Source organism: Dreissena polymorpha, chromosome 6 (genome assembly GCF_020536995.1).
Source record: "Dreissena polymorpha isolate Duluth1 chromosome 6, UMN_Dpol_1.0, whole genome shotgun sequence".
NCBI classification, from domain to species: Eukaryota; Metazoa; Mollusca; class Bivalvia; order Myida; family Dreissenidae; genus Dreissena; species Dreissena polymorpha.
The window spans coordinates 12,386,708-12,400,397 of record NC_068360.1 but is presented as its reverse complement, the minus strand read 5'-3'; the positions used below and the strand labels follow the sequence as shown (position 1 = coordinate 12,400,397).

The 13,690-nt window shown below is 33.1% G+C and overlaps 1 protein-coding gene across 9 annotated transcripts in view; it reads right to left on the bottom strand.

Annotated features, from left to right (window-relative positions):
• The window catches only part of LOC127834241 (tumor necrosis factor ligand superfamily member 10-like), a 154,109-nt gene continuing 140,419 nt past the window's right edge, over positions 1-13,690 (bottom strand). Inside the window, exons 1-6 of one of the 9 annotated variants that reach the window (XM_052359923.1) lie at positions 4,290-4,353; positions 4,047-4,131; positions 3,220-3,836; positions 2,909-2,945; positions 2,623-2,751; positions 1-1,395 (exon numbers count right to left, since the gene is read on the bottom strand). In XM_052359923.1, the coding sequence (XP_052215883.1) occupies positions 959-1,395; positions 2,623-2,751; positions 2,909-2,945; positions 3,220-3,741 (1,125 nt within the window). In that variant the 5' untranslated portion in view covers positions 3,742-3,836; positions 4,047-4,131; positions 4,290-4,353 and the 3' untranslated portion in view covers positions 1-958. Of the gene's footprint in view, positions 1,396-2,622; positions 2,752-2,908; positions 2,946-3,219; positions 3,837-4,046; positions 4,132-4,233; positions 4,370-13,690 lie in introns of those variants that run through there. The other 8 variants (XM_052359929.1, XM_052359925.1, XM_052359931.1 and 5 more) reach the window with 8 other exon arrangements.

The following is a 13,690-nucleotide window of genomic DNA, read 5'->3' as shown; positions in this document are numbered from 1 at the left end:
CGTTCAAATAATCAAATTACAAAATAATACATGTATAGCTAATATTTCGATACATGCATATATTATGTTGTAACAAGTTGAGCACATCTGTATATAACTGAACGCAAAACGAAAACATAAAACGAAACAAAATTCAAAATTCGAACTATTCTAAATATCTTTCAATTGATTTATAAATATGACAAACAACACCGTGAATGAACTTCTTCTGACCAGCCCATAAAGTAACCATAGCATAACTAATACAAATACGATTACATTTATAATGTAAACGGTATTATATACCCGATGTATACTTGAATTATGTAACATCGTTTTGTTATAAAGTATTAAAACTACCTATGGGCGCTCTTACACTTAGCACGTTGCACGGTGCTTCAAACATCTTTTGAAGTTACAAATTTTCACTAAACCACGAGATAACCCTGTTGTCTGAAACAAAAGATATCAAATCGAAAGTACAATTATACAACAAGAATTCCAGTTTACGACGTCCGAAAACAGCTAGGGTCCAATCCGTTTATTCAGCAAGTGCGTATAGAGTTTCAAAACCTTGACCTTATTGAACGCACACATGTATTTTCTTTATCTTTCTGGAAATTATAAACCCTCACGTTGTAAGATGATGATTGCGTTGCATTTTTTAGCAAATTGAACACCAGGCCTTGTTACTATTTATTTGATAAGTCATTACGTAGTTTTATTGATTTTGTTTTTGAGGAAAATATTTTTTCACTGGGTATTTTCAAAGCAGCGAGAAAACCACTTGTGATCTAATATGCAACCTGCTCTTTCTCAAAATATTTAATATTTTATATAATGCCGACAGCTGAAAATTGAGATCAATATGACGATGTAAACGTATTTGATACGGCGAATAAATGAAAGCTCTATTAAATATTATTAATAAAGTGCAATATTACTGAGCAATGCACAAAGAATCATAGCAAAGCATAATTCAACCAATTTTAAACAACCCAAAATATGTTAAACCCGGTTCTTCTCTCGAAATGAATCCGATTTTGGATACTTTGACATAGATCAGATCGCCCTTGTTGAGTTGAACGGTGGCGCCGACGTAACTCGTGTAGCGTCCGTAATCTTTCTTCTGTTCCCAGCACTGAGTGACGTCACTTCGCAACAGCTCTTCATCGCCTAACGGGTATATGAAGTTGTATCGGAAGACGGAGTGGAACAAGGACTGTGCAGGGCTTCGAGGGTCATGCGGCGTTTCCGGGTTGTAGTATATTAGGAAGCTGACCTGGCTGTACAGGAAGTAGCGGCCAGACTCCGCAATGACGACGGAGTGGTTGTCCGAGGAGAGTCGAATATTGGTCAGGTGAGTTCCGGGAGCCACCGGACCAACACTCCAGTTCCGTATTCTTTCGTCAGAGGCTGCGAACACACAAGCAAAATATGGTCTACGTAAATGCCAATTGAAATGTGAAACAGCTGAAGGTTGCTTTCATTGATAAAACAATAGTGTTTGTATGTCGTTTGAGTTTCTTTGTAAATGTGTGAGTATTTAATATATAACTCAATTAAATTCGTATAGGTAATTACCATTTTAAAGACAGTGTTAATACATGAGGTTAATACATCACGATTTAAACCCGATTGCACTTAACAATTTAACAAATATAATTTAAGCTCATGCCGTAAAAGATTGCATAGTGCAATCTTATCCTATTAGACATTAAATAGGTTAACTACTTGCACTTAACAATTAATCGTATGACTGCAATGAACTTTGCAATCAGTTATGCCATTAATAGTTTAAGTTTATCCGATCAATGAAATGTTGGTATAGACGGGCCTTTTATAAATTGCTTACTTCCTGATTTAAACTAGCGGTGCAAAATATATCTGTGCGTCTTATATCAACTGAAATATTATACGTCGATTGTATTAATAGGTTTCTTCGTATTGACCTAAAAGGGGTAGACCAATGTACTAGTTGTACGATTAATATGAATATTCCAAATCAGACGCATGAAGACTAGATACTATTATGTAATTGTTTCCAATCATTTTTCTCGAGCACGTGTATACCAACATAAAAGATTAAATCATTTTCGAATTGTACGTTATATGATATATCTATTAACACTAGACACTAGATAAAGTATAGAACACGTGATATGCTATCTGCGCAATCGTGGCCTCTCAATTTAAATGTCTTTATTCTGCATTACAGACTGTCAAATGTCATGTAGCATAATCAGCCATAAAAACGCATCGAAAAAATAATACTGATTTCTGATAATTATTGCTCACCAAATGGCTTGTTGTATTTTTGGCATCAGTTGTAAGTAAAATATGAGTCCAAGAGGCGCTTTTACTTCTAAACGCATTTAAATGTCATTAATAAAAAAGCATATATTATGTTCAAACAAGCGAAATGAATTCCATGACTATAAGAAATATAAGAAAATATCATTCAGTTAAAAAGTTATCTTTCATAAAACTATTAACCGTGTATAACGTTTCGGACTGATGATGTAAAAAAACACTTGAATATGCAGTTCATTATAAAAGCCCTAGTGGCACAGTGGCAACTCGTCAGATTTTGCACCCATATGGTCCAGCGGTAACAAGAGAACACATCCGATTGCTACTTACACAGGTTTGACGGCTGGGGGCCAGCCAGCATGTGCGCAGACACGTTGCTGAATGCGTTGCCAGAAGGAATGTTCGGGGAACCAGAACTGCTGCAATTTCCGGATGGACGATTCTCTGCATTGATGGCATCTGTAGCAAACAATTCGGTTATTTCGCATGCAAAATCTACTTAAGTCTTAAATTTTCTCGAAAACGAGTGTCAATACGAAGCGCCAATCGATCTTTTATAATACTTTTTAAAATGAAAAGCCAAATATGTTGACAGTGCACAAATAATTTTGTATACCTTGTGCGCATTTCTCCAGTTGCTTTCTTTTTGCAAACTGCAAATATAAAATCAGAATAAATATAAATAATTGTTATAAATTTAAAGTTAATAATAATTAAAGCTGGATATAATTGACGTTATTGTATATAATCTAAGAAATCAAATCAAATGGTATGATTGAATATAAATTAACAACAAAAAGGAAACTTTGAAGCAGAAGTAAATAAAACGCCGAAACGGCATCACAAGTAAATATCAGTGAAACAATATAGAGAGTGTTGGTCTGTGCGTTGTTTTGCAATCAATAGCAGAAATTATGTTTTACGTACCAGATTTAGGAATATCGACGTCTGGTTAACCGTTTTTGCGCAACAGATTTGTTGACCGTTTTCATAGTGTTTCAGCAGTTCAGCGATTTCCGGCGTGCCTTCCGGAAATGGACTCAATGATAGTTCTGCGCATGGCAGACAGAGCTTAGCGTTTCCTTCCAACTGCGCACATCGGTTGCGCAGGTTTTCAGTTGTCGTCTGCAATTCTCCAAGTGTCTCCTGCTGTCGGATTGTCATGCTAATTGCAATTAAAGCTACGACACAGCAAACAATAAACGCAACTGAAGTACCAATAATAATTGCTCTGAGTCTGTTAGCTCTAACTGCATTAAGCTCTTTGTAACCGGTAATGTGTTTGCTCGTTCTTTGTTCGCTATCAAATACTTCCTGGCAATTGACAGTTTTAAAGTTGCAACGTCCTGTGCAAGTTGGTTCCTTGAGTTCCTGATAATGCGCATCCATGCTGGATCCCGTAGTAACCCACGTGTTATCAAAATAAAGCTCTTTTGGAGCCGTCGACATCTCGAGCTATATGTGGTCACTAAAAGGTTCTCTTTGTTATAACATCCAAATGTTATAATGAAATTCAATTGTCAAACAGCTTGCTGATAACTCGTCTGGAATATATATATATATATATATAAATATACATTAAGTTATCTTACGAGTCATTACATTTTCTGTTGAAAAACTAACTTCAATAATAGTGTTATTGCAATATCTAAAACATTATTTCTTTTGAAAATATTCAAAAAGCAAAAAGCAATGTTGTTTCGTTATATTTCACATATGAGCAAATTATACTTATCCAGATCAGTGTGATGCACCTTTAACTAATAATCCTGTTAATAAGGCACTGCGGAACAGAATTTCGCTTTTCGCGTCGCTTACTGCATGTGAATGCGCAATTTGCTGAATTATATAATTTTTATAACTAATTACAGCACGACATACACTTTAAAAAATATTTTAAATTTCATTACCAAAAGTAATATACAAAGAACCAAAACTTACTTTAAATACAAAAGGCAATTAACCGCTTTGACATACGTGTATTTATATAACCTTACATATTAATTTCATTCGCAAACAGCGTTTCGTTCCCAAATACCCAGCCCGACTGATCTCGCAAAGGTATAACATAATGTTTGGGTGTCAAATATGGATGAATAACCTTCATTTTCAGAAATTTGGCGTATTAATAACTACGCTATTTTCAAAGAATAGAAACTACAAGGAACGATTACCTGTGAACAAATCAAACCTATTGAACGAACAGTTATAACCTGTTAACCCAGTTTACCTTCTGACGATATCATTTCATGACCATGGACTTCTTAAAAACGTGTGCTATTTTTCAGAAACTGATGTTGAAATATTAATCTGATAGACAAAAGTTTAATTTGTCGGTATCCCAAGGTTTTTGTGTGATTAGATAACGCATTGTAATGGATATGTCTCTTAAATGAAATACGTTCGTATGCACCTGCTTGGCATAATCTTTTGCAAGATTTCAATTTTATCAAGTCGTCTAATTTGTTTATTCATGATTGCAAACAACAAGCGTGTATGCGAATTTTATTTATGTTTAAAATATAACTTCTGATACACATGGTTTCTATGCTACATAGGGAATTTAGACAACTACTGTACGCAAATGCTAATTAATAATAAGGCAAATAAATCAGACAATAATGTAATGATATGGTTGTAGTCCCAGTCCCATATAGCTGACGGATTAACACGGATAATGTGAACCGTGTAGTCACCGTGCAAATCAGTGATGATCCATGTAGATCGTGTGACGTCCAGGAATGTCCTTTTGGCTCCGGGAGGCCAACAAGGCAGTTTTGGAAAGTTCCTCCAAATCTGCCGTGTTTATCCGTGATGTTCAGGGAAGATGACAGCATCCGGGATAGACCGTATAGCTACCGTGCATGGTCCGGGGACAACCGTACGTATGCCTTGATTGTCCGTGTGCGGCCTTGGCCGTCCGGGAACAGATTAAAGACCCCTGCCCATCAAGGACCGTGACGGCAGTTGTACGGTTGTCTCCTGTGCTACCGATGACGCAAAATTGGCGATGAGATGACGACTGAGGACAAGCTGATGCGGATGAGATGTCAGCTTCTACTGAAAAAAGCTCAGGTTGAGAAGAGTATTCTAATTGATAGAGCGAAGCTTCAACAGAGCTATAGTAAGGTCGCGGAAACAAATTATTCACCAATTAAAAGGAGCAACATCTTGTTCAGACAATGGCTTGACAAGATATCAGATATACCAAGCTAACCCTACACGCACTGAGAAAAGAATCAAACCGAAGAAACAACAGGAAGCGTCTGGCAGCTCGCATTAATAAGGCAATAACATGGCGGTACCTATCATCGGGGACTGTTACCACTCTCTGATATCCCGGGTTTTAACTTTCCACAACTAAATACCGAGGGTCAATATTTGAATAATAATGAAATAGTTATCTTAATAGTATTTTAGATGTTACACATTTAGAAAAACGTACTCATGTTTTCAATTGCTTATATATTGTGTAACGTAACTTTCTTAGTCAAACTTTATAGTCAACACTAAGTAAAAGCATACATTTTTGGAATGTTGTGGCAAAATAAAAAATGGCAGGTCTATTATATTAGAATAGGAATTGTAATTTAATAGAGATGGGTCGACGTAATCTCTTTTAAAACAAAACGCTTCATTGATAAATAAATTTGTATTAATTTTTAATTTTTATTTTTCAATTACACACAATTGTTACATAATGAAATCTAATAAAATATGTAATAATATTATATAAAATGGTTATTTAGTACAAAAACATAACAAAACATGTTAATATTCTCACCTTGGCCTACAATAAAAAAATACTATGTGAACCAGAGTTCATAATGTAAGAAATATGCAAGCCTGTAAGATTATAATAACAGGCGGCTTAAGTAAATACCTAGTCCAGTTGTTAAAGCGAGATTATACGATTTTTTGTATGTGTTAAATTGTAATAAATTGATAAAATATGTTACAATAACACAAAATAGGCAATAAAAATTATACATTAAATACGAATTTTAGAAAATGCAGCAAAGACAAATTAGCGCCCCGAGTCGATTGTGACGAAGATATTTTCCTACAATAACCGAAGCATTCGTCTTTTTATTTGGACCAGAGTTAGTGTTCGTGTGTCGTATGAATATATATCGTTGCAAAAATTTAAAATGAACCGTTAAACTAAGTTTAGATTCACATCGTACATGCATGATATACATGCTGGCGTATTCGACTGTACAGCCGTTTTCGATTTCAGGATTAAATATCTGGCTTATTTCGCATTTTTCGACATATGTTCTTCTGAACTTTTATTTTATTTTATATTGAAAGATATATATAATAAGTTTGTTTACACAGTTTATATAAATTCATTTATATTTGACAAAATCGTATATACTCGCTTTAACCGACCGCACTCCCTTAGAGGCCACATTGAACTGTACTATTTTACAGTTGGGGTATGGTTATTTACATTTTGATATTTACTTGTTGCTTGTACTATTTTACTAACAGCGGCATTTGATAGTTTAAGATATATATTAATTTTATTTCGATTTTATTTTAATAATTTTATCATATTATTGTTGATGTTACAGGATAAATTGGTATGTAAACAGTATTATTATGTAAATATTATTACTATTATTTATATATATATATATGGAATATTATTATAAATTGTGCATGCAATTTGATATTCAAATAATGTTTTGGTATATTATAAGTCTTGATCTTGCATTCTGCTCTTACACAGAATTAAACTTTGGACTGCTTTACAAGTTCGTTCGTTTTGAATTAATATAATTTATTACAAGACAATGAATATATATAAAAAGAAGCACTTAACGCAAGAAATACGAATAGCGCTTAACGTGCAAAATAAGAATTGATATTAAACTCATGATATAAAATAATATTATGAATAATCGTATAAATTCATCCAAAGATATATATCTTTTTGATGACGATCATCTTTCATCTGTTGTTTTTTTTGCAAATGATGATCAATGAAATCGTGTTTTTTTTTGCTTCCTTGGGATTAAAATGAAAATACTATACAATAAAACGACGCACAATACGACTTTCTGTTATTGATCTGAAAAAACAACATGCGTTGTATCATCAACCGGAGCAGATGTCGTTGTTTTTCCGATATTAAGCATTTGAAATGTTTAAATTCAGTTTAAGTTTTGTGTGATAATTATTTAATCATGTGATAACGTAACAATGCTAAATTGTATCAAAGTATGCCTCGTTTAGGCTCATTGTTTATGTACCCATACATATGTTTACAGTATGCGTATTCTATAGAATATGCAAATTGAGAATATATTTACTTAACTGTCGATATGTGAACGCAATTTAGATACAGAATTTGAAAAATCAAAACTGCTAACAGTTTTAGGTTACGAAATTAAACTGAAAAACACTTGTATAAATAGTTTAAAATATACCGGCATAAATCACAGTGTCAACATTTTAATAGTAAAACATTTTAATTTTTAATTTATTGGAAACCATTAAAAATATTATTTAATCCATTTAAGTACGAAACATAATTTTTTTCTCTGGAGTTTTTTTTCAGATTGCCTTTAAAGCTATTGAAGCACATACATCAATTTAATATTTGTGCATTTTACAGTTCTATTTACTTTCGTTAACAAACGATGCAAATTGTGTTGCGGTTCAATTACAGGAAACATCGGTAAATTATTTCATAAAATTCGTGTCCTGTCTTTCCTACAATTTGTTTTACGATATTTTTTTCATTTAGGGACGTGAAGTATTTTTTGTAAGGGAAACATTCTCTAAATGCACCATTTTATTGAATCGATAATTTTAACAAAATTGTAATTGCATATAGGCACTAACTGCCTCACATGTTAGATAACGACCGGTGCATGATGAATGTGTACCCATCACTTTGAAGGTACCCTAACATGCAAATATACAATGAATATATTTATGAACTTAAAGATAACTTTTTCGACGGGAATATTACTCAATTATATATTATATTACTCAAATTAAAATATATAACGTGTGGACTTTGTGTTGGTCTTTCTGCCACACTCATAATATGTGCGTTTGGAAAGACAATGTTTCATCAGCATTTCCCAATCTCCACGCAGAGTTGTCGTTCCTTGCTCTCACATACATGACTGTAATGTAACCGTCGTGCAAGAGATTGAGAGTGATCTCGCTTGATTTTTTTATTCAGAATGGGTTGAAATCAGTCAGTTTAATAAACACTGAGTAAGTATTTAAAGGATCGAAAAAGTATTTTAACAATTATAGATTAAGAAGTTTGCCTTTGTTTCTGACATAGGAGAACAAAAGCTTAAAGGGGCCTTTTCACAGATTTTGGCATTTTTTAACTTATTCATTAAATGCTTTATATCGATAAATGTAAACATTGGATCGTAAAAGCTCCAGTAAAAAATCAAGAATAAAATTTAAAAAAGGAAAAGAACATTGCCCGGACCAGGTTTCGAACCAGTGACCCCTGGAGTCCTGCCAGAATCCTGAAGTAAAAACGCTTTAGCCTACTGAGCTATTACGCCGAGTACACATGCTAAATGTATTTTATACCGTATATAAGCAATCTTCGTAGTTTCACAAAATTTAACGACAAAAACAGAACTCTCCAAATTATTCAATCGTTTCGCGTTGCAACGCTTTATAATTTTTAGGTTTTAAAATCGTTAAAAGATGCATATAATGGCTCTATTAGACCATGGTAAATGTTCAGTATTACTGTTTCCTCACAAATATCATAACTAAAACGAAAATTTGCGAATCTGAAACAACTTTTTTCAATTTTGTCAATTTACCAAAGCGTGAAAAGATCCCTTTAAACCATTAACGAGAACTCAAATAAACATCGATTCTGCAAACACACTTAATTTGTTTGCTGATTTAACATGTTTACGTGAATCACTTTTCAGGCAGTAAAAACTGACAAGATATGTTTAACGCTTTTTGGAAAATGAGCATTAATGTATTCACAAGTTCATATGCTCTATTAGGCCTCTACTCATATTGTATGTGTTATGTTGTATGCTTGCAATTGTTTATCTGAATTTGTTTGTCTTTTCTACCAATATAATTAATTTGTGCTATGAGACTGATTCGTAGAGTACACATTTTTGTACATAAAAAAAATGTTGACATGCGTACGTATCATGTAACAATTGCGTATTAATTATCTGTATAATTGATAACTTGACTAAAGACAAAGCTCCATTTGTTGTATGCTTCCGTCAGCGGTATACTTATCTCATAAGGGATAAAAAATGTATTTTTTTTCTGAAAATGTATTGTGTTGTGAAGACTAACTCTGCATGAGGTGTCGACAATTTACACGAAACAATTATTTGCTCGTGACAATTGTTAAAATATTTTATACGGTTTATAGTTAAAAGTGTGTTGCGTATTTAATTTGCAAAAAAATCCATTTCTTTTATTCAATATGTTCGTGCATGTGCTATCGGCATGTTGTTCTCCAACACAAAATGCTACATTTCTTGCAGTTTTTGCAATTCATCACATACCGTATGTGAAGATTTTATGTCTAACAAATACAAGTTAATGAAATAAAGAATGTTTGAACCATCTGAATACTAGATGCCTTTGAGGCTCGTATTGAGAGATACATTTCGATCTGGACTCAAACTTTAGTATACCTTATAAGGAACTCAGATAAGCTCTCGGTTCAAGCAGTTATTTTACTGTTCGGCGCACTTGTGTTATATGAATATTGTCAAAATATATAAGGTCGTTTAACTTTGAATTACAACGCATAACCTAAGTGATAAGATCATTTAATATCGAACCTTTAAATAATTGGAAAACCATTTGTCCGTTAGTACCGAATAACGACTTTTAATGTGAAGAAATCGATTAAAAACGTGCATACGGTTCATTGATAGTATATTTGTTACTCATATCTTATGAATATCTTGAACCCGAAACCGCTTCTGCTGTCATTAACGCGTACAGTTGACAAAGTTTCAAGTTTGACCTTGATTTAATCAACTATGATTGGCTGATATCAAATTACCATACCGCGTCGTATAGCTTGAACTGATTGACCCAGCGACGAAATAAATCATTTGTTTAAACTAGAGAAACCCGACACAACTTCTATATTAATCTTACAACAAAGCCTAAATTTGACGACATTTATTGCGGCTGCATTAAGATGTAATTTCAAATAATCCACGTTGCCTCATTAAGGCATCATAGTTCATTCGTTCGCATCATATATTATCGATTTGTTGTCCATTTGTAAAACAATAGTATTAGGTTATTGTTTTGAGTACAATACAGTTATATATTTTTACTCGTTCGCAGGTGACATAACATAGGCGAGTAAAAACTGAGTATATCAGCTGTGAACGACTAAAAAGGCAAAATAAAAGTACAATAATAGAAATAAGTCAATGGTAGGAGGTGGAAATTGAAATGTACATGATTAATTTGGTATTGGTTCCACGTATAGCGTTGAGTTTGCAATTATTCGCACTTAAAAACGTAAACATTAGGTTCAGCAAACTACTGTACCAATTGATTGATTTTAAGCAATATATATAATTGTTTGTAATCTAACACATACTGTTCAAAACAAGTGTTGAAATAATCAGGCATATTATTATTTGGGCAGGTGTTCTGTACTTGTTTTTGGCATATTTGCAAAACTGTCTTAAGTCCGACTGTATGTTTTCGTAAAGCTGTAAGCTTGAAGTAGCAAAACGTAAATTAAATCACAAATGCACATAGAATACAAACGTCGGTTAATTGGTGCACTAGCAATTATTTAACGCTTAAGCGCGTTTTATGTATCTTACTATGTAAAAAGAAGGATAATTGTTTCAACAAATGAATCATCTGGCGTTACAGATAAATGCACATTTTTACAAAAACCGAAAAAAATCAAAATCACTTCAATGGCAGATACTTCCTCTTTCTGGTTTAATATAATTTATTATGTACGTGAAAGTTCAGTATTATCCTTAATGTATGTGAAGTTTATCGCCTATTGTCATCCGTATTGAGCTAGTACTTTCGAGGGATTAGGTAAATATATTCCGTGAACTGAGTTAAAACCCAACGGCTACCTGAATATCAGTGTGTGCACACAATCCAAGTAATCGGCCGATACTGTAAAAGCAAAGCTAACTTTCTCTTTGTTCAATACGAAACAGAAACGGGTTGCATAAGCTTACTTTTCTACGAAATCGAATGTCAACGTCTGTACGTCCATTTTAAGACAGCTTAGCGAGATGTAAAGCATTAGAAAATATTGCACATGTCAATGATTATACAATCATAAACAACTCTCGCTCTTAGCAGCTTGCTGTTTAATCTGTTCAAATAACAATGGCATTTATTTATGATCGAATTGATGTATATGTCTCCGATTAAAGGTTTAATAGCTACAATGCTTCCAAAGAGAATGTACTACTGAAATGGACACCTTAAACATGTTCATTTAACATGAATAATTCAATTTTCATTATGTAATCAAAGTTTAACTCATTTACATAAGCGGTAGTATATTCTGCTCATCACTACATGGACCTTTATTTAAGGCAAGTGGCCAAAAACTAAAACACAAGACAAAAGTACGCGGCAAACAATTAAAACAGAATTGAATACAACCTCGCAAAGTGAATTTGAACGATCAGTTAAAAGCATAACATAAAAAAAACAATGCCATCATTGTAGAACACATAATCTGATTGGTAGATGTAATAACAAATCAAATTAAAATTGATTGAAAATCGACCAGGAAGTATACATGATACATATAAATCGGTCCAATCTAGGTCAATATAATTAGCTATACATTAATACATGTAAGCAGGACATTAGAATCATTACAAGAGCTGATCAAACTATTTGATAGTTTAACAAATGCAGAATAAAATGTATATTAAGATACTTAGCAAATAGGTTAGCACGAACAACAAATATGCTAGCAAAAAGCTCGCGCGTACCATAGATTGTATCTTTTAATACATTTGTAAAGGACAGTACATAAATCGACTGAAATTATTTTTCTCATAATGTTAAGCTATTTAGTTCGAGTTTTACCTTCAAATGCTTAAACTAATTTATTTTTTACAACTATGTCCTTTAATAATGTCTTGTCTGGGTAGCATTTGAAAGACTGCCCTTCCTTGTGTTCAACCGTGTACACATTTTGGTCAGCGAGGTTGAAACGCTGCCTTGGATGCTCCATCTAATGTATTGTTTAGTTAAGGTTTTGAAAAGTCAATCTTATCTTCCAATGCAGATACATAATAATACATACTATTTATAAACATTAAATTAATTAAATAATAAAAACAAGCAATTCTAGGTTAGTAAGCACGTCTAAATTGTGTACAAGTTATAAATTATATAAAATATTTATGTTAAGCGCTTCGTTCATTTTAAAAAAATCGACGAATTGACAAATTGATACATATATATATTTATACATATTTATATTTATTTTTTATGATAACTCTGGGTCAACTGTAAGGTTTCTGTGCCATAAAATTGTATAGCCCCATATTCAAGTCTTAACTTGAACGTGCTAACGTATATACAATTTGCCTTGAGAAAGAATAATATTATATTATTACATAAGATAGTATGCGGAAACTTATATGAACTAAAAAGAAGACACATATAGGTAAGACCTCTGTGCAATTTAACCGCCTCATAATATTCTCAAAAACATATTTTAGGCGTAGCGTGTGGAAACATAACTTACCGGTAATGTAAGTTCGCAGTGTGTCGTTCAGTATCAGCCTATACATTTTTATATTATTTTTCATCGGTCAACACGAACTACTAAAATGACACACCCGATAGCTACTTACACAGGTTGGTGGACTGAGGACCAGCCAGTATATGTTACTGGACGCGTTTCCAGAGGAAATATTCGAGGTTTATTCGTTGTTTTGGCAAACAAACTTTCTATTTTTGATAGACCTGAATACGAATTATCTGTACAATAACGTGCATGCTATTCACTCCAGATGTCGTAAACGGAAAAATAGCCAATAAAGAATACCGAACCATTTAACAGTAACGCACTGATTGCACTGCAGATTTGTATGAATCATGAAGGGCGACGACGCTATGTCCGTCCGTCCTTATTCTTATTTTGAAGGAATTCAGTTACATTGGTTCTGAAAAAAAAATCCCCGATAATCGTTTTCGTGTTACGCTTTTGCACGAGATCTAAGGAACATATTATTCGAATTTGGTGACAAAAATCCATTATTCTTATATCGGAGACGTACGAACCAAATCATGTCATTGCGTAAGTGATTTTCCATGGATTTTTTTAATTTTAATTACTAGTGATAATTATGTATTTTCACTAGATATCTGGGGTACTTATTATCCAAATTTG